This window comes from Leguminivora glycinivorella, chromosome 27 (assembly GCF_023078275.1).
Source record: "Leguminivora glycinivorella isolate SPB_JAAS2020 chromosome 27, LegGlyc_1.1, whole genome shotgun sequence".
Taxonomy (NCBI): Eukaryota; Metazoa; Arthropoda; class Insecta; order Lepidoptera; family Tortricidae; genus Leguminivora; species Leguminivora glycinivorella.
Window position 1 is genome coordinate 2,438,821 of NC_062997.1, and position 22,667 is coordinate 2,461,487.

The following is a 22,667-nucleotide window of genomic DNA, read 5'->3' on the forward strand; positions in this document are numbered from 1 at the left end:
GTTGTTTAACCGCACGTGTCAATATTGATACCCGAGCAAGCGAAAGATTCCAATATTGAACCGCGAGCGTAGCGAGTGGTTCAAAAAGTGGAATCTTGAGCGTTTCGAGGGTTTTAAGACTTTTAAGGCACGAAGGTTAAACAAACTTTGCCACCAAGTGAAACACAAAACTTTTCACTACACCAAAACGAACAAAATACTGAATATAAAACATGAAACTAAATCAAATCCATCGATATATTCAATATTTATGATTCAAAATCTACCAGCCAGCTTAAGACATCAAGTTAAAATTTCTATGAAATTACTTTGCACTCTTGTGAATAAAATGCAATTTTGCTATCTGTTTTTGAATAGCAAAGAGAGCCTTTTTTACCAGTTGATGTGGTGAAAAATATCATTTGGATATCTACGCTTTGCTCAACTATTCTAAAGAATACCGGGGCCGGCTGCCGGAGGTGTGAATTTTTCCATTTTTCCTTTAATTTAAAAATATGTAGTATCGACCGCAGACGTTTCTGCATGATAAAAAAAAATATTCTAATGAATATTTAACTCGCAGCAAAGCAGAACTTTGAAAGCCCAAAATCTTTTACTAATAACTGTCCGTCCGTCCGTCCACTAAACATGTGAACTCATTTGTACCACAAAATTGTCCACTCGTCAACTTTGTTCTGACCATTTCCATATCAAAACGGTTATAAACGCCTTTAAAGTGATGTAGATATTTCGCCTTTTCATACTTTAGTTTGCTCAGCGTCATCTAAAACGCATTAAGGAGAAGTTGCAATGGACAAAATACGGTAGGTAGAAGCAATTTAAGATTGGCCTCTGTTTATATTTGCTGGGTACAAATTTAGGACCCCTACCTAGGTGGGCCATTTTTTTTTTCAAAGTTGTCCACCCCACTTTTTTTTGGATTTGGAAATTTTTATGTGTTTTCCACTCAGAATCGCGAGCTCTTTCAATCCTGATAGGAGAAAAAAAGTGTCCCAAGGTTTTTTTCCCATTCCGTTACCATTTTTTCATACATTTTGTATGGCAGTAACGAAATGGAAGGTTCGAAAAAATGTATGGAAATCTTGGGACATTTTTTTTCTCCTATCATGATAGAAAGAGCTCTCGATTCTGAGTATGAATCGCGTAAAAAATACCCATGTTACAAAAAAAAGTGGGGTGGACAACGTTGAAAAAAATAGCCCAGGTGTCGCTGGAGCATGTGTGCAGAGGATTTGTGCGAACTTCAAGCTGCCAAATGTGGGCTGTTCGACCACAGTGACATTGACAATTGACACTGACAGTTCTGTGCCTATTTCTGGGTTGATAAGTAACATTGTTCTTCAGCAACAATGAACGGCTAAGTATCACTCGCGGGCGAAAATAGGCTAGTTACCTACTAGTCAAAACAGCTTCTTTTTATGAACTGTCAAAATGATTGGCTAATATAGAAGTACTATGAAATACTGAGGAGTGACGTCAGGGTATTCATTTACTTTATATCTTTCTTTTTGACTTATTAAATAGAAATTATGTTTACTCGTAAACATAACTACTGTCCATATTTTTCTTCTCATTATGTGGTGCTTTATTTCGTGCACTGCATAAAATATTGTATTTTAATTATAGGGAACTACACTATTGTCTGTGTTGTGAAATAAGCCATGGGGGTCTAGTTATATTAGACTGTTTAGAACAGTTTTGTGAATAGTCTCGTCGGTAATGACCCGAATAAACCTTGAACTTTCAACATTTTCAACATTACAGTACAAACTGTGTAGTTTGTACTAAATCTATGAAAAAAAACTTGTTTGTCTCGTTCGTAGAAGAAATACTACAGAAACATATATAATTCTAAATTTAGGTACAGCGGGACAAATTTCGACTGGGGGCAATTGTAACTGATCCATTGTTTCCATTATTACACTGTGATGTTGAGTTCTATATGTATCCACTGAACACGCCTACCATATATAACCGCGGTGGACACTCTATTTAATAATGCAAACATTGTAAAACATAGAAAAAATGGACCAGTTCCATTTGCCCCCCAGTCGAGATTTGCCCACTGTACCTTTAACTACCTTATAGAATCGTAAAAAATACATATTACTGAAGGCCTAACACAATTTTTTTATGCGACAGGATAGGAGGCAAACGAGCAAACAGGTCGCCTGATGATAAGCGAACACCGACGCCCCTGGACCCCCCGAAATGACCCGAACACCAGAATTGACCGCCAGAAATACATGATGAACCATAGCTTTCCATGCCCGTACATTAGGTACCTCACGTGCGTTCGCTACGGTCCCTTCTTAATATCAGACGGGCCATATTCTTTGCCACCGTCGTAGTAGGTACACACAAAGGATAGGCTTATTTAGTCACTAACGTGTTATAAACTCACACAACTGTGATTAAATCATATTTTTGTAAGAATTTTTCCTTGTAAGAGCCAAAAAGCACTTCTCGGTACATTCAGTGCCATTAGCGCTCCGAAAAAAAAAACAGAAAAGTTGAACCAAATTATATCAAATAATATGTAATTGTCTACAAATTGTAGGCGCTCGCTCGTATACTAGGGTGGACGCGTGCGTACGGAACGGGGAAAAATACTTGTTATAACAATAAATATGTGGATATTCAAAAAAAGTCACAACCCCGCTTGCATTACTACGCGAATAAACCTCTCTCTGTGGCCATCGGTTCATTGGTGCCTTACCCAGAATATATCACATATCAACATCAGCTTAACTTAATGATTTTACCTTTTTACCATTGGGATTAGATAAGCGATTTAGTTAAAATAATCGCCACTACAAATTTATATCGTATATCGTATCAGGCGCTAATTTCTACGAATTTCAAAAAAGTTAAAAATATCGGGACGGGTCGTTAAACTACATACTTAAGTGATCTTACATAAATAATATAAATATTAACTATATCTTTGTCTACCTTAAAACGTACTCGAAAAAGCTCGAAGCTCTTTAATTTTTTGACTTGTGAGACTGCGGATGCCTCTACTTGACTAGAAGTATTTTTACCTAGTATATTTACTCGAAGTATTTCTACATCACAGCCTAATGTATTTTATTGCTCACATCACACGCACGGTATTTATTAGCATGTGATATTTTTTTTACCACACACATACAACACATAACACATTTTCGAGTAGGTATTTATAACATGGTTATAAATAGTCATAAATCATAAGTATTGAAAACAATTCTAAAGAAGAAGCTTGTGGTTAGCGGTGCTCTTTGATTAGTATTCTTACTGGAAGTATTTTTACACGGTCTTCTTTTTTAAAAATAACGGCGCACCCTGTAAATTTCCACGCATAGTCTTAGTGATGAGACCTTGTTCTTGCTCGCTCTGATAGGTGAACACCCTGTGACGATGATGATGATGATGAAGGTGGGACCAAGAATAAGCCGGTGCACCAGCAGCATAAGTGCATAAGCAGATAGCGTGTTTGTGTTCACAAATCAGAGCGGAGTTACAAGCACAGCAAGGAAAAGCACAGAAGTAAGGAAGAAAGAACAAAGAAAGTGACTAAATTAAGAAGGAGGTACGCACACATACTTATTCGTACCCGCCATTACATTACTTAGCACTAACAGAACAAAGGAAATTGCAAAGTCATTCCCTCTAAAAGCGTTTAGCATAAAATGGGAATGAATAATTTAAATTAAGCATTTAACACTGTTAACAAAAGATAATTACAAGTGAGCTCACATTAGGATTAAAATTACACTATGTACTATTTTTTAAAATAACGTTCAACACTTTGCACTTACCAGTACGTGGGTGCGAGAACTCGTTATTTCGCGATTACGTCGCCGAATATATTTAAATTAATTAAATTTGCAGGTGTCCGCGCCCACCAGAAAATAATTAAAATTATAATTTGTACAGCGCGCGAGACGACACGGGCTGGCCCGTGTGCGCGACGGTACGTACGTGCGTAACGTTTGGCGGCTGGCGCGGACTGATGACTGGGCGGCGCGGCGGGGCAGCGCTCGCGCCAGTTCCAGATTATTCCGTGACGTCAGCTCAGACCGGTCGTAGTACAGTTGATACGAATAGCCTTGCGATGGACGGTCGGATTAACCTTGCGATGTCTATTACAGAGGTTTTTAAAACATAATTATTTTATTATATTCTTAGTCGTACTTTAAAATAGAAAAGTAGAATAAGATAATTAATTTAAATTTAAAATTGATTGTTAAATTTGTAAAAATAAATAGTTAGTTGATTAAAATAAATAATAAAAATAATAATTGATTAAAATAATTCATGCAACTATAATTAAAATTAATTTATAAATAAGTTATTTGGTTAAAATTTGTATAATTAAAATTGTAAAATAATAAAATTAAAGCTTATAATTAAAACATGTACGTGCAACGTTACATTACCCCCTCGCGCCGGAAAAGGATTTTGTTCCTCAGAATAAAATCCGCGCAATATACGTTTGCGTATTTGCATTAACTATTTCATACTGTCTTTCATGCTATCAATCATACCTCACGCAATCATAAAAAAACATTAGTATCTAGTTTTAAACTACAGATGCTAATGCGCCCAGACTTTTGCAGGTAACCAGTTATCGTTCAACCAGAAACCAATGAAAATACATTTTTGCACTGTAATAGATGGTAAATACACGCGACTTGGGAAATTAATGTAACTTTTTATTATATTATTTATTAAAACTTGATAATTTTAAATCTTTTATGTGCCAAGTCCCTATATTTTTTCCAGACATGTCCTCCAACACATACACCAAAGGTGACTTCTTTTCAACAACACGACATTGTAGAAACTTAGGGGCTAATTTTTTACTAAAGTACTTATCTTTGTCACTTAAAACATAAGCACGTTTCATGACTATGTCCCCTACCTTAAATTCTACATGTCTACGGCGTAGATTATAATGTGCGGTATTCTTTGCATGAGCTTGATGTAACTTCGCCTGTACATTATCAAATATTTCGGACATGCAACCTGAATTTTCGGCATAAATGTCACGTGGTAAGAACATTAAATCCCTGCCAAGGTCATTATCGACATAATGCGTACCACAAGTCACTAGGTCTCGACCAAATACGAGGAACGAAGGGCTATAACCTGTTACTTCATTTGCAGAGTTATTTATGGCAAATTGTACTTCCGGTATAAACAAATCCCAGGTCCTATGATCTTCATCGACAAAAGTTGATAAGCAAGTAACGATCGTGCGATTCTGACGTTCCACGGGGTTAACTTGTGGCGTGTACCTAGGCGTGTAGAAGACATTCGGCACATTATATTTTTTAAATAAATCTACGGTCATGCCGCTAGTGAACTGACTGCCGTTATCAAGAAAGATTGTTTGAGGAACCCCATGAACTAGAAAGAGTTGGTCCTCTATAATTTTAGTGATTATAGTTGAAGTGGCATTACGAATAGGGAAAATGAGGCAAAATTTTGAAAAACAACAAGTGATGACCAGGATATATTGGTTTTGTTTCCGAGTGATAGGCAGAGGGCCCATGAGGTCAATCGAAACCATTTGAAAAGGTCGGCAACATTGTTTAGGGCGACCCATTTCACCAAGCACCTGATGATTTTGATGTTTGTATTGTAAACACTTATTACAAGATCCTACAAATTTCACGACGTCATTATGCATCCCTGGCCAGAAGTATCTCAACGCCAATCTACGATACGTTTTAAAGATACCTAAATGTCCAGCCATAGGCTCAGAATGGTTGTGTTCCAAAACATCGTGACGAAATTCGCTTGGGACAACTTCCTTCCAAGAGAACTCGGAGGTTTTCTCGTGTTTATTTTTGCAAAGTCTATACAAAGAGCCGTTCTTGATGAGAAAATTAGGAAAATTTTGAGGTTTAGTTAAGCAAGAATTATAAATATTTTTGTACCATGCATCTGACGTGTTACGATATGAATTGGACAAGTCAATAGCGCTAATCGGAACAGCTCTCGACAGAGCGTCGGGAATCACGTTATCCACTCCTCGACGATGTTTAAGCTCGAAGTTAAAACACGATAAACGTACGCCCCAACGAGCGAGACGACCGGTAGGATTACTTAGAGAAAGGAACCATTTTAAGGCACTGTGATCTGTAAAGACAGTGAACGGTTTACCATTCTCCAAGTAACACCTCCAATGCTCGAGTGCTATAATTACCGCGAGTGTTTCACGCTCCGTTATGCTATAATTACGCTCAGCCTGTGTTAACGATTTGCTCATGTAAGCTACTGGATGCTCCTTACCATCAATTGTTTGAGTCAGCATACCACCTACACCATAGTTGCTTGCGTCTGTATGAACCTCGAACGGCTTACTATAATCAGGGCAAGACAACACTGGAGCCGAGACTAAACATTTTTTAGCTTGGTAAAAGCAGCATCAGCTTCAGGAGTCCACTTAAAAGACGGTCTACCCTTCCTAGTAGATGTCAGCTGGTTAAGAGGGCCCGCTATCGTACTAAACTGTGGCACAAACCGACGGTACCAGGTGGCAGTTCCTAAAAATCTCTTTATGTCCTTAACACTGGTAGGTGTTGGATAGTTTAAAATAGCTTCTACCTTACCTGGGTCCGTGCGAAGACCATGGCTGTCAACAACGTATCCTAAATACTTAAGTTGACTTCTAAAGAATTGACACTTCTCCAAGTTCACCGTCAGGTTTGCTTGGCGAAGTTTGTCTAATACCCGAAGAAGTAGCGACACATGAGAATTGAAGTCCTCCGATATTATTATAATGTCGTCTAAGTAGGCAAAGACTTTTAAGTCAAATTCTCTGAAGAGAAGGTCAACTAAACGCTGCTGCGTCGCCGGTGCGTTGGTTAAACCAAACGCGGTCCTTTTGAAGCGATATGTACCACGAGCAGGAACATAAAACGCGGTCTTGTCCCTGTCCTCGACAGCAATTGGAATTTGCCAGAAGGCTTTCGATAAATCGATACTCGAAAGGTAACGAGCGTCACGTAAGTTATCTAGTATTTCCGATACGTAAGGTATACTATACGCATCCTTTCGAGTAACTGAGTTCAACTTACGGCTGTCGAGACAGAAACGAGGTTGACCGTTCTTCTTGGTGACAAGCAGGACAGGTGAAGACCAGGCGCTTTCGCAGGGCTCGATGACGTCGAGACCAAGCATTTCATCTACCTGTTCAACGAGGATCCGTTGCTTCTCCGGTGACATTCGGTAATACCGTTGCCGGATCGGTTGCGCATCTCCAGTATCTAGATGGTGTTCAATAAGACTGGTCTTACCTAAGCCTTTCCGTTCAGCAGAAATATCCTCGAACTGCGCAATGATGTTGTCGGCTATGGATTTCTCCGAAACGCTTAAATGATCATAACCGTGAATGAACGAAGTATCACTAGACTTCGGTTCTTCAATATCGACTGTAGCATTAGGAAAAGTAATACTACTTAAATTTGGAAGAATGTTAAATTTAAGCCAAAAATTTACGCCTAATATAAAATCAGTATTAACTTCTGGGACAATATGAGCAGTAATAAAGTGAAACTTATCACGAAAATGTACAGGCAAGTTAAAATAACCCCGGCTCTGCAATATACGACCGCCAGCCCCAACGGCTGTGATAAATTTATCTTTAAATAAAGGTAAACCTTGTAATGCTGTATGAGCATCACTCTTTAAAACAGTTACGGCAGCACCAGAATCTAGCAAACCCTTCATCTCAATACCATTAACGTGTACCGTTGCATAAGGACGATTATCAATACTAGGATCATCATTCAGAATTGCGTCGATCTTATACGAATTGAAATAAATTTTAATAGTTTTCAACCAATCGCTCCAATCTACAGGATCAAAATGATCAATGTGATGGTTGGCGCAATTCTGTCCTTTTAGTTTTTTGAAGAGGAAGGCTTCGCCTTCTTGCAAGTAGGGCAATCAGGAGACTTGACACCTTTATGACCACACTTAAAACAATAAATGTCATCCTTATTAGCTGGGCATTGACGCAAGTTGTGGCTATTATTACGACATCTAGGACAAAATAAGGGTTTGGCCGAGGGTGTAGAAGTAAGTGCATGTACCTGTTTCTCGTTGCCGTTGTTGTTGTTGTTATATTTGTTAAAATTATTAGTATAAGACCTATTAATTTTGTTAGTATTAGCATTAGCGTTATTATTATATTGTTTATTATTGTTATTCCTGTATGTGAAATTCTTGTTATTATGGAAGCTATTATTTTTATTAGTACTATTACCAGTATAAGCAAACTCAGGTGCCAAAGTGTCAGCTGTACGCCTGGGTGGTTCACGAAAGTCAGCAAGACGTGCCTGAATACTTTCGTAATTACGACAATGATTACGCAATGTATTTATGTCAGTAATCGCAGACGCTGACGCTAAGGTACTGGCATAGCAAGGCCTGATGTTATGGAGAAGGATCTCCAACTTTTCGTCCTCCGGCAATGGCTTAGAGAGACGCGAGAATAAACCAGCCATGATTGATAAGTATACGGTAATGTTCTCGGATTCACCCTGCGTACGTGACCGAATCTCATTACCGAGCCTATAATCATAGTCCTTCTGACCAAAATCTTGCTTGAGCAATGTGGAGAGTTCAACCCAGGTGGACACTTGACCCTTAATATTACGGTACCAATGAAGTGCATCACCAGTAAAAATCTCTGTCGCATACGACAAAAGCTTCGAATCCGAAATCGACCTAGCTTCACAAAATTCCGTTATACGTTCCACGAAGGCACGGACGCAAGACTTGCCATCGAACTTGATCTTACAAAGCTCGTTATGACTACCGCGGTCGCAAGTGACGTTAACATTTATCGGTGCCGTGCTAACTACATGCTCTGCGCTCGGAGCTGGCAAGACGGTCGCGGCAGCAGTGTCCTTCATAGAATTAAACCTAGCCGTCAGAGTTCGAAACTCCTGGTCACAAACATCAAACATGGGCTGTGTCGATTTATCGCAAACAATACGATTAAGACGATGATGCAAGTGATGCAAAAGGTTTTGTGTGCGAAGCAAAACGTTCCTATCAGGTCGTGAATCTAAGTTCGACTGAACCTTCGCGAGGGCATCACTAACACCTCTCAAATCGGCAGCGACAGTGAAATTACTTTCTAAAATATCCTCGGAAGGAAACAAAGGCCCTAACTTCGCAATCTGTTTCCGCAAGTCCTGGACTGTAGAACCGGGTGTCTCACCACGAATGCTAACCTCATACTCTAACTCTGGCTTTTGTAAAGACAAGAATTTCACGGGAAACTCCATTTTCAATGAAATTTAAAATAAAATAATAATAATAACGTGCACAAGAAAAAATTGGCAACCGTGGAAAGTGTTGAACGTTTGTACCTAATTAACACTACTCCGCCTGTTACAATGTTAACTAAGTAACGTTTTGGTTGGCTAAATTAAAAAAATAAAAAATCAAGCAAAATCAAAAAAATAAAATAGACAGTCACAAAAATAAAAAGAAAAGAAGCATTAAAATATTGCAACTAATGTGTACCACAAACAATTTAAAATATTGCACCATAAAAAATATTCATAAAATATTCGACCGACTGTACTAGTCTACACTACAATAGTACAGGGTGATGATAAAATTACAATAAATAATGTCATTCAAAAAAAAAATTATTATTAAAATTACAATTCCACAATAAATAAATAATTACAATTATTATTATTAATGAGGTACACCTTAGTTACTTGCAACCAAAAAAATAAAAAAACGTTTCACAAAAAAAAACAACAAACACACAAATTCTGCGGGGCAAATTTAGACCTTAAGACCACGTTTTAGGCGCCAATGTAACGTCTAGGACTGATAGGACATAAATAAAATTCTACCAGTACGTTAACAAAAATAATTTATTAAATAAAAACTAAAATTTGAAATAGAGTCGTGGGTGGTCAAGGCCCGGGTCTAAAATTTGCCACCGCGGAGCGGTACTGCCCTGGCTGGTGGTTATGACGGTGGTCCGCAGCAGGTGTGGGGGCCAGCGCTGAAGAGGAGCAGGGGCGACGGCGGGCGAACGACTCAGGCTCCAACCCAGCCGTCTGGATGTTGTGTGTGTGGATGCTGGTGACGGTGTGACACGTCGGCCGAACGGTCTTCTTTTTTTAAAAATAACGGCGCACCCTGTAAATTTCCACGCATAGTCTTAGTGATGAGACCTTGTTCTTGCTCGCTCTGATAGGTGAACACCCTGTGACGATGATGATGATGATGAAGGTGGGACCAAGAATAAGCCGGTGCACCAGCAGCATAAGTGCATAAGCAGATAGCGTGTTTGTGTTCACAAATCAGAGCGGAGTTACAAGCACAGCAAGGAAAAGCACAGAAGTAAGGAAGAAAGAACAAAGAAAGTGACTAAATTAAGAAGGAGGTACGCACACATACTTATTCGTACCCGCCATTACATTACTTAGCACTAACAGAACAAAGGAAATTGCAAAGTCATTCCCTCTAAAAGCGTTTAGCATAAAATGGGAATGAATAATTTAAATTAAGCATTTAACACTGTTAACAAAAGATAATTACAAGTGAGCTCACATTAGGATTAAAATTACACTATGTACTATTTTTTAAAATAACGTTCAACACTTTGCACTTACCAGTACGTGGGTGCGAGAACTCGTTATTTCGCGATTACGTCGCCGAATATATTTAAATTAATTAAATTTGCAGGTGTCCGCGCCCACCAGAAAATAATTAAAATTATAATTTGTACAGCGCGCGAGACGACACGGGCTGGCCCGTGTGCGCGACGGTACGTACGTGCGTAACGTTTGGCGGCTGGCGCGGACTGATGACTGGGCGGCGCGGCGGGGCAGCGCTCGCGCCAGTTCCAGATTATTCCGTGACGTCAGCTCAGACCGGTCGTAGTACAGTTGATACGAATAGCCTTGCGATGGACGGTCGGATTAACCTTGCGATGTCTATTACAGAGGTTTTTAAAACATAATTATTTTATTATATTCTTAGTCGTACTTTAAAATAGAAAAGTAGAATAAGATAATTAATTTAAATTTAAAATTGATTGTTAAATTTGTAAAAATAAATAGTTAGTTGATTAAAATAAATAATAAAAATAATAATTGATTAAAATAATTCATGCAACTATAATTAAAATTAATTTATAAATAAGTTATTTGGTTAAAATTTGTATAATTAAAATTGTAAAATAATAAAATTAAAGCTTATAATTAAAACATGTACGTGCAACGTTACAACACATAATCTCGAAAATTCCGGAATTGAAAAAATATATATTTTTAGATAAAAACGTGTAATATCAGCCTGGTTATTTTACAAAATTACCACAGAATGTATAAGAAATATGTAAATTCATAAGTTAGACACTGCTCGGACTCAGGTAGTACCCTATTTTATGGCTAAAGGGGCTAGTTAGAGCGAGATAGTGTAATTTTAAATTTTAACCCGCTAATGGCGCTAATATTAACCATTGTCACTTTCTGATTTTGCGAACTTAAATTCAGATGCGAAACGTAGTATTTGGTATTACATTCATTCACAAGCATAACGTCGTAGTTACTTACACTTTTCACAAAGACGTGTGCATATTTTACTAAACTGGTGGACTTTACTGCAATGTATGGAAAATGGTGGATATGAAAACTATGCTTTATTTTTTACAAGAATTCAAGGTCTATATGTACATGTACCTAGGTATAAATCAGGAAATCTGACTTTTTGGGCCTCGAGTCTGATACAGGTAATTCAATATTTATTTTATTACATTTATGTGAATAAGACGTTGTGCCATTGTTGTAAATTATTACTTTTACATTATTTCGGTGGACAATCGATGCATTTATGCATTTAAAAGTTTTAAAACCTTTGTTTTTATTAGATTAAATTGATAAAACAATAATGTTGTCCTCGTCCATATTGCTGTAAATCCTCAAATATGAAATAAGTTCAGAAGGAAAACACTGTATTTGGGGTAGTTTTATTTAGTTTTTGTCTAAAATATGTAGTTTTTATTACTGATTGATGTGTCAAATACTATTAAATAATAATGCTAAATATATTTACTTTAATGTTAACTACTATCACAAAACTGGCACTAAAACCTCGTTAAGACCGATTTTGACACAAAATGGGCTTTCCTGTAAAATTACTAAAATGAAAATTGCAGTGTTATATGCCTTTTAGGTACGGAGTTATTGTCTTAAACGTCGATTAATAATAAATTATAATTTAAAATTGTATTATTTCATCAGAAATCCACCAGAAAACAAAACGAAAAAAAATTGTCCAATTCCGGAACTAGTTCCGGAATTCCGGAATTGAAGTCCAATCTCGAAAACCAGTTCCGGAATTGAAAATCGTCCGATATTGCAAGCCCTAATTTTTACCTAGTATATTTACTCGAAGTATTTCTACCTAGTATCTCTACCGCAGCCTAACATATTTTATTGCTCACATCACACCACCACGCACGGTATTTATTAGCGTATGGTCTTTTTTCACTGCATTCTAATGGCCTCGAATTTACTATAATGTTATGTCGACCGAATTTATAGGTAATAGTAATCAACAGGTAAGTTATAAACACATTTTATACTTATTGCCTATATACAAGATGTTATTTTGTCATTTGTATTTAGACAGATCTAATACCTTTAAACGAGCAATTTTTGTATATTTATTTATTTACATTTAAATTCGTAATGCGGGGCTGAAAAAAAATCTATCTATCTTGGTCTTATCTTAAATAAAATTTTCGCGTTTTCATGCGTTTTTTTTTCGCATTATCAAACGCAATACACGGTATATCATTTTTAACCCAGCGACGCAAAAACGACGGGGTGTTATAAGTTTGACGTGTCTGTCTGTCTGTCTGTCTATCTGTCTGTCTGTCTGTGGCATCGTAGATCCCGAACGGATGAACCGATTTAGTATTTTTTTGTTTGAAAGCAGACAGACAGACAGACACGTCAAACTTATAACACCCCGTCGTTTTTGCGTCGGCGGCTAAAACAAGAACCAACAAAAAGCGAACATTTTCAGTATTTTTACAAAGATGGAAAAATTAAATTAAACTGTAAACCACAAGTGTAAAAACTAGAAATATTCATGAACTAACTAAAAACAGTAAACCTTTTGACGGAGCTAATTTTTAATTAAAAACTTGCTGTTTCCATTGAACTAGCGTTCAGTATAACTATAATTAACCCCCAACGCAAAAACGACGGGGTGATAAGTTTGACGTGTCTGTCTGTCTGTGGCATAGTAGCTCTCGAACGGATGAACCGATTTAGATTTAGTTTTTTTTTTGTCTGAAAGCTGAGTTAATCGGGAGTGTTCTTAGCCATGCCTCATGAAAATCGGTTTACTAGACAAAAAAAAACTAAATCTTAATCGGTTCATCCTTTCGGGAGCTACGATGCCATAGACAGACACACAGACTGAAAGACAGACAGATACGTCAAACTTATAACACCCCCTCATTTTTGCGTCGGAAGAAATCCGATGTATACCTAAACAGAAAGCCTATGATAACTTTTGTCTTAGTGATATGGTGTTAATTTGACAACGACGCCGATGCAAGTTTCTAAAACGTCAAACTTCAAAGAAATCACACTCTTGCACAGGCTCTTATCAAAATTACTGTCAATATAGTTTTGTAAAATAAAAGCATGATGTAAAACTAACCTTGTGTAGAATAGACAGAGAACGCCAGCAGCAGCGCCGCGCACAAAATGGCGGCCATGGTTACAAAATGGCCGACTGTGAGGGCACTATCACATAACGGCTAGTCCTGCGGGGCGGACACATTCGCCGGCACCTGAAACAAGGAGACAGGATATTAAACATGTGTTTATTATATGCGTGTAACTATTAGGTACTTACCTAATAAATAATAAGTCGAAGAAATTCTTAAAATATGTTGAGAATAAAAAAAATACTAAGTATTATGCCACCAAACCAAAAATGCTGGAAAAAGTACGATCACTGAATTGATGAGCTGCAAAAGTGCATGGTGAATTTATTATTATTATTATTATTATTTGTAAAGCAGGCAGGCAGTTGTAGTAACTGATAAAGCCTGTATCCAGTTGTCGGTAGAGGTTTCAGGTGTTATGTGGAATTAGCACTGTGCTTGTCTAACTTATTCTTGAATTCGTTTACACTTTGGGCCGATATTACATCCTCCGGGAGCTGATTCCAAGCTTTTACCACTCTATTACTAAAGAAATGTCATCAAATGTTTTCATTCATAATATAGATTCATCCATAACTATTTAATATTAGATAGGGACATAATTATACTATATCAAGCCCTTCCCGTCACTAGAAAAGAACGGCTAACATATGTACTAGGTAGGTGCTAGTGCTATTTCGTGATATAGAAAATTTGAATATCGCGCCCTATGATAAACTTATTTGAACTAGATTTTTTCCACGCCTTCTTTCAATAGGCGAGACGACTAAAAAAACTAATTAGTCCATCAGTTAGATTATCAAAGAATTTTAGACACGTATTTTTTCTTTTTTCTTGTAAACGAAAAATGACGACGGTACAGTGCGTTGAAGTTTCGCGTGACGTCACGCCTAGGTACAATTTTACTTAGAAGTGACGTCACAAGCCCCCACTCCGGAACTTTGATGCTCTATATCTTTGTATTTTTTCATTAATTAGAAAAAGCGAAAAATATGTGTTCAGTATTTCTGAACGATCTAACTGACGGACTAAACAGAATGCCATTTTTTATGTAGTCGTCATCCCTATTCCATATGAGGATATCCCCAAATATTGTATATTATTTACTTTGTGAGGAAGCCTTCAGCAATGTATCATCCTATTTTTAGAAGGGTTACCAAGTTTCTAAGATAAATACTTTAGTGTAACACAACTTGAACCTATACCAGGAATTTCTGGCCAATCTGGATAGTAAAGGCCCAATGAAGACATATCAATTTCAGCATAAACTTAACATAGCATCGATATTAATGATTCGACGAAATGTATATACGGTGTTTCATGAGACGTGTAGAGGTGCAGTTGAATTTTAGTATCTTGTGCACTTATGTGCAAAATATCATTTCATATTTGCCAATCGCTTTTCGATGAAGGAAATCATCGTGAGGAAACCGGACTAATTCCAATAAGGCCTAGTTACTCTTCGGTTTGGAAGGTCAGATGGCAGTCGATTTCGTAAAACTAGTGTCTAAGCCAACTCTTAGGATTCGTTGTCAAAGCAGACCCCAGGCTCTCTCGGGCCGTGGCGAATGTAGGTAAAGCGAAAGGATTATCTTGTGCATCTATAACCTAACCACAAAATTAAAATTTTGCAAAAACCCCCGATCGCGACATAGCGTACCGATTTTTATAAAACATGGTTACTAACCATTGGTTAGGAACACTCCCGACTAACTCAGCTTTCAAACAAAAAAAACTAAATCTGTTCATCCGTTCGGGAGCTACGATGCCACAGACAGACACACACACAGACAGACAGACAGACAGACACACACAGAGACAGACACGTCAAACTTATAACACCCCGTCGTTTTTGCGGCGGGGGTTAAAAATAAAGAAGCATGTCATTTGTTCTTATAAATAACCACAAAATTAAAATTTTGAAAAAACCCCCGACCGCGACATAGTGAACCGATTTTCATGAAACATGGCTAAGAACACTCCCGACTAACTCAGCTTTCAGACAAAAAAAAAACTAAATCTAAATCGGTTCATCCGTTCGGGAGCTACGATGCCACAGACAGACACACACACACACAGACAGACAAACAGACATACAGACAGACAGACACGTCAAAATTATAACACCCCGTCGTTTTTGCGTCGAGGGTTAAAACTTTTTTAGTGCTAAACCACAGAATATATAATAGTACAGCTAAACTTACGAACGTATTCTTTAAAACCTAACCCTTTGTTAGCTGAAGGAAAGACTTGGACAGTCTTAGTTTGACCCACTTGAAAAGTATAAGACAAGCTGCAAAAATTATATCTTCTGTGACATTTTGAAGAAACTCCGAAGAACAATGTTTTAGTACTTTTAGTCAAGTTCTTTGCTAAAAACTTGAATATTCTTATACTTAGAGGTCGCTGCTGATTAACATGTTTATACCCGGTAGTGGTCAGAACTCAGAAAATGTTCTGTTAGAAGGGACGAAAGTGACACTTTTCTGTTCTAGATTTTTTACTTTTTTCTAATTTTTTTTGCACACAACTTTTTGTCAATAGGTGATTTGAAAACAAATGGCAGCAAATACTCTCTACTTCAAGTCTACAGTTGAATCCCTTAGATTCCTACCTACGCTCAGGATTCTACCAATTCCATGTACGACCTAGCCGTAAATATTTCATTTTGTTCCCTTTTGATACAATCTACTAATTCATAGAAAAAATAATTAATATAATAACATAAGACTCTTAATCCTCATAACTGACACAAAGCACCCTTCACCCCATACTATACAAATACTAAGTATAATTCAATAAATACCTTTTCGCGTCACTTAGGGCCCACATTAGGGATGAGTAACGAGTATTTATACTTGTATCGAGTTACTTTTGTAGGCCATAAGCCTGCTGGTGATGGATAGGCTAAGAGCTAGCTTGGATTCATTTAACTTTTTTAAGATTTCACTATAATTAGACACTGGTGTAACAATAGCTTAATAGGAAGTTTTTTCAAACTTAAATTTCATTAAAAATACTTAACTAGGTATATAAGTTATATAAAAGTGATAAGACCACCTGTACTTTCCCATTCTTAATGTTGCTAGTTTTCTTCTGTATTATTTTCATATTTATTGTACCTATAGCATAAATAATCTATATAATTTATTGACAACAATTTTTTTTATTGAAAATTATCAATAACTCACCCAGAGTAAAAATACACACAAATTAATAATTTCTAATTTTCTCTATCTAGAATTCTAGAGTCATTCAAATAGCGACGTCGATAATTAACGTCTGTAGCCAATTTTTCAGACATATCTTTTTCGTTATAAAAAGGCTAAGCTAAATCTACAGGTCATTTGCAATAACAAAATGTGAGAGTATCACAACTTATTTATCATTATAATAACAAATGAAATAGAACATCAAATGTCCAATTTCTAGGTTGACATAACGGCACTACTTTGAAAAAAAAACTTGTATCTTCTTCTGTAAATGAAGAGAAAAATGTATTAAGTATGTAAGGAATGTATATAGACTTACTACGTTTTATTTTTATTTTATTTTATTTCTTAAGAAACAACCAGTCTCATATTATGACAATTGTTACAGTGTAAATTACTAATATTGTAGACTTACAGTTTCCTTAATTTAACTATCTTAACCTAAACATTATCAGTTAAAAGTGTTATAACATTCAATATATTGTTTACTGGTGTTTGAGTGGTATCGGTACATCACTTGTCTTTCATCATCATCTTTTGTCTTTGAGGAACAGCGTGAGATACGAGACTTTTTCAAAGTAGTGACGATAAGTAATGTAATGTTAGCCGGACTGCACTACCTCTTGGACTATAGCAGAGGGCGAGCTAATGCAGTAATTACCAAACTCGGTTCCGGTATTCTAGTCCCCGAGGCAGATACACAACTTTAATTATCTTCCCTTTGCAGACCAAAGATTTATATTTCAAACAAAGGACTGAAAGTATTAAGAGGCTGACAGGGCCAAATGACCTTGTGTTCCGTAATCAAACTCAAACAAGCACAGTACACGTTCACCTACACGAGCTTAGACTGTGTACTTGGAACGCGCCTCTTTCATATATATATTTGATCGCCAGTGTCCGAGGACACTCTTCTGTACTTTTTGACAATGACTTAAGAATGAAAGTGGCAACTTCTTGTACATACACTGTCACACCCGGTACTTTTACCGTTTTATTTTAACCCCCGACGCAAAAACGACGGGGTGATATAAGTTTGACGTGTCTGTCTGTTTGTCTGTCTGTGTGTGTGTCTGCCTGTGGCATCGTAGCTCCCGAACGGATGAACCGATTTAGATTTAGTTTTTTTTTGTCTGAAATCTGAGTTAGTCGGGAGTGTTCTTAGCCATGTTTCATGAAAATCGGTCTACTATGTCGCGGTCGGGGGTTTTTCAAAATTTTAATTTTTCCGTTTTAATTCGACATTGTTATTTTAATTTCAGATCCATAAGTCTAAAATAAAGTAGGTATATTTAGTGTAAAATGAACCGTGTCACTTAGTTTAAAATAACATTTTTTTTTTCTTGTTTTCTTACAAATACCTGTATCATTTCAAGGTCGTTGTGTGCCGTACAACCCCTTAAAGACATGTCCAGTCAACAACATCAGTAGTTAGCCATTTTTGCCTGACCACTAATTTGGACATGGCCTCATTAGTGCACCTACCTACATCGTTGCCCAGAGGCACTCTCAGATATTAGTAAATTGGACGCCATTTTTGGGGTTCCGTAGACAAAATGGCAAAAAACCTTTATACTAGACTTATATTGACCGTGATTACCTTTTTAACCCCCGACGCAAAAACGACGGAGTGTTATAAGTTTGACGTGTTTGTCTGTCTGTCTGTGGCGTCGTAGCTCCCGAACGGATGAACCGATTTAGAATTAGTTTTTTTTGTTTGAAAGCTGAGTTAGTCGGGAGTGTTCTTAGCCGTGTTTCATGAAATTTGGTCCTTCATTTTTGTCTATATCCCGGTCAATGTAAGTCTAATGAAAATAACCATGGATCTTTCAAACCCCTTATACTATTTATATTTCCATAGGACAAACAGGCTTTCCTGTTAGGAAGTAGTTAACGTAGCTTATTGACTCTTGCTGTTAGAGAAGTAAGTATTACAATTTATAAGTAAAGTACTCGTCCTTTCAAAATGGGAATAATTGTGAGTGTGTTTAATAAAACGTCCCACTTTGTCGATAGCTGAAAAGCTTCTATGTCAGTTTATTCATAAGCAAATCTCGTCTTTATAGCAAACGACAAAGCGGGGCGTTTTACTAAACACACTCACAATTTATTAACTTCAATTTATGTGCCATTAAAGTACAAGTAACTTTAATATTGAAAATAAATCATACTTAAATACAAAAACATACTTAAATACACATAAATAATCTTCTTAAAAATATACTCCTAGAATCCTCAAAGGAAACAGTGGAAGACACTAGCATGAAGAAAAACGAACATTTCCTTTTTACACAAAAATTGTCTTGATATCCGAAATACAGATCAAAGTAACTCAATATCACACCTTATAACATTCCTGTAATAAAATCAGTTAATCTTCAGAGGAAAGGAAACTCGTAACATACATATGAAATATCCGATACATCTAAGGGGAAATTACCACATTAAAATTACTCTTAACGCAACACTGTTGCATTTGGAATTCGAAAAGTTATAGTGGTTTTTAATTTTAATGTGACGAAGAAAAACATAAAAGTGGTTTAAAATAGTATAAGTACCGATGTCCTTTTAGATTGTAAAAATCAACTTTGTTCCAAAAAAAATACTAGAATATAAAAACCGGCCAAGAGCGTGTCGGGCCACGCTCAGTGTAGGGTTCCGTAGTTTTCCGTATTTTTCTCAAAAACTACTGAACCTATCAAGTTCAAAACAATTTTCCTAGAAAGTCTTTATAAAGTTCTACTTTTATGTGATTTTTTTCATATTTTTTAAACATATGGTTCAAAAGTTAGAGGGGGGGGGGCGCACTTTTTTTCCTTTAGGAGCGATTATTTCCGAAAATATTAATATTATCAAAAAACGATCTTAGTAAACCCTTATTCATTTTTAAATACCTATCCAACAATATATCACACGTTGGGGTTGGAATGAAAAACATATTGGCCCAAATTTCACTTTACATGTAACGGTTACCCTGAATAAACGGATTTTTTTCGGACATTTTTTATTTTTGCAAACTTAAGGCGTTTGATTGACATATTGGTACCAAATTTCGTCTTTACAATTAATTTATGGTTACTCGTGTCGTGTAGGTAATTTTGACTTGGGGAATGATGTTGTTATTGCTACGAATGCTACGTATGTCTAGGATGCTCTAAGCGTATGACATTTCCTTTTTGTAGGGAGAAACTGTCACTTTCAAATGTTTTTTGATTTATTTTTGTACTGGAAAACATTTTTCTATTTAGAAATGTAAGAAATAATTAACACTATTACTGTAAAAAGACTTGTTTCATGACTTAGTTTTCAAAAGTTCACCAAAAGCCACCAGTGTAGTTACGCCCTTTTAAAATAAACGGTTGAAATGCGTTCCGTTCTCAGAACGCAACCGTAAATTTAAATTACGAACATAGGCGTGGACACATCAAAGATGTCTGGGCGGGGAAAAAAAAACAAACAAGACCATAGAGTTAGGAACGGTGGAGGAGGCATTTATTGATTTAGTGAGTTATGTTTGAGTTATGTTTCAGAGGTTTTCAGGATGATTCATTCAGAATCATCAAGAATTTGAAGGTCGACAAAAATTGAATTGAATTGAGTTTCAGGATGATGGGTTGTACGAGGACGAATTAAAATTGTATAAGATTAAAAAATATACAGTTCGACATAAAATAAACTATTGATTCCTATACAAATTGTTACCATGTTTAAGCAGCACATTAATGCCAAAAATGTGACAGTGATGCCCTTATTTATTTTATACTGTATTATGCCGCTCTATAGGTAGATCTGATTAGGTAGGTACCTTTAAAACAGAGCTAAACTAACTATGCATTTGACAATACTTCATCATTGGGTTCTTTTCAATTTGGTGCAAAAGTAAAGATAAACTGTAAAAGGATGTTTTGTACAACCAGCCACAAACTTTACGTGCATTTTTTAATGAGTTCATGAAAGTCATGAAACAAAACATATATCCTTTTCTTCTACTTAAGCATTGTAGCCTGTAGGTAATATAAAATTCAACGTAACAAAAAGTACTACAAAAATCTTATAAAAAAAGTTTTTTATCCCATTATGCATCAAATCTTCAAAACAACAAATAACATTAATAATACACTTCTGTATCTCCTGCACAATACAAAACAATTATACAAACAGAAATGAATGCCAACCCTTTCACAGCTCCGCGCAGGGGCGGAGTAAAAACAAAAACAAAATGGCGGCAAACGATATATCATTCGTTTGACGGCCGTCACTGGTTAAAGAATCGGTTTTGACTTCGCCGTCTTTATATTTATTAGGTAAATACGTAAATATGTATCTACTTAGTATAAAACAAAGTCGCTTCCCGCTGTCTATCTGTCCCTATGTATGCTTAGATCTTTATATCTATGCAACGGATTTTGTTGTGGTTTTTTAACCCCCGACGCAAAAACGACGAGGTGTTATAAGTTTGACGTGTCTGTCTGTCTGTTTGTCTGTCTGTCTGTGTGTGTGTGTCTGTCTGTGGCATCATAGCTCCCGAACGGATGAACCGATTTTGATTTAGTTTTTTTTTGTTTGAAAGCTGAGTTAGTCGGGATTGTTCTTAGCCATGTTTCATAAAAATGTTTTTGACAGGCGGTAACTGTTACGTAACCGAGAGGGGGTGGGCGGCACTTTCAGCGGGGAGCGCGAGTGGAAATACTGTACGACAGTACTCTTTATTATACTGTGACGTGGTCAGGAATTAAAGGGTCTTGACAGACGGACCGACATCAATGGGAACCTATAAGCGTTTCGATTTTTTTTCTTTTAAATACGGAACCCTTAAAAAGCCAAAAATAACAAACCTTTGAATTCAGATTTCTTATCAGATTGCAATAATCTAAACATCCAAATTATAAACAAATCAATTATTTTTGAAGTCGGTACCAGACCTGTTTGCCCCTCCCAACCATACGCAGGCTGGCCCCGCCTTCAAAAATAATTGATTTGTTTATAATTTGGATGTTTAGATTATTGCAATCTGATAAGAAATCTGAATTCAAAGGTTTGTTATTTTTGGCTTTTTAGTTTCTCCGTGTTTTGTAACGCGCTTATTTCTGAAGGCGGTTTTATTTTTTGTTAAAAAGTTAATTTATTTGTTGATTTTTAGTGGTTCCTAGTGATATTATATGTATCAGTCCGAATATATGTACAGTAGTGAAAGAATTATCCTTTAACTCCTAACCATTGAGGAGTTGACCTTCCATCATCAGCTCAGCCACATAAAATTACTACCGTCAGGCGTAAATACTGGTGTACCTTTGAAAAATACACTAAAAACCTTACATGTGCCTATAACATTTGAAGAGTTCCCTCGATTTCTCCAAGATACCATCATCAGACCCTGACTTGGTGTCAATGGGACCATCTCGGGGTTATACCCGTTCGATCAAAAAAAAATTTTCAAAATCGATCCAGGATTCTCGGAGATATCGAGTAACATACATACAAAAAAAAAAAAAAAAAAAAAAAAAAAAAACATTCAGTCGAATTGAGAACCTCCTCCTTTTTTGAAGTCGGTTAAAAAATCTTAAAATGTCGATGAAATCTAGAAAAGAAGGAATTTCGCACTGAATCTTGATACTTTCGATCTCTCGGGAGAACCGTTCATTTTTCAACAACTTGCTTTAGCAACGGAAATGTTTGGACGTATCTCGAACAGATAAAAAATAATTTTTAATGGCAACACAAATGAATATACG

At 36.5% G+C, this 22,667-nt stretch overlaps 1 protein-coding gene across 1 annotated transcript in view; it reads right to left on the bottom strand.

The window, feature by feature from the left end:
- LOC125240366 overlaps nucleotides 1–22,667 on the bottom strand; it is a 318,608-nt gene that overhangs the window by 271,443 nt on the left and 24,498 nt on the right. The window contains exon 2 of the mRNA XM_048148272.1: nucleotides 13,714–13,846. Coding sequence (XP_048004229.1) covers nucleotides 13,714–13,771 — 58 coding nt within the window. The 5' untranslated portion in view covers nucleotides 13,772–13,846. The remainder of the gene's footprint in view (nucleotides 1–13,713; nucleotides 13,847–22,667) is intronic.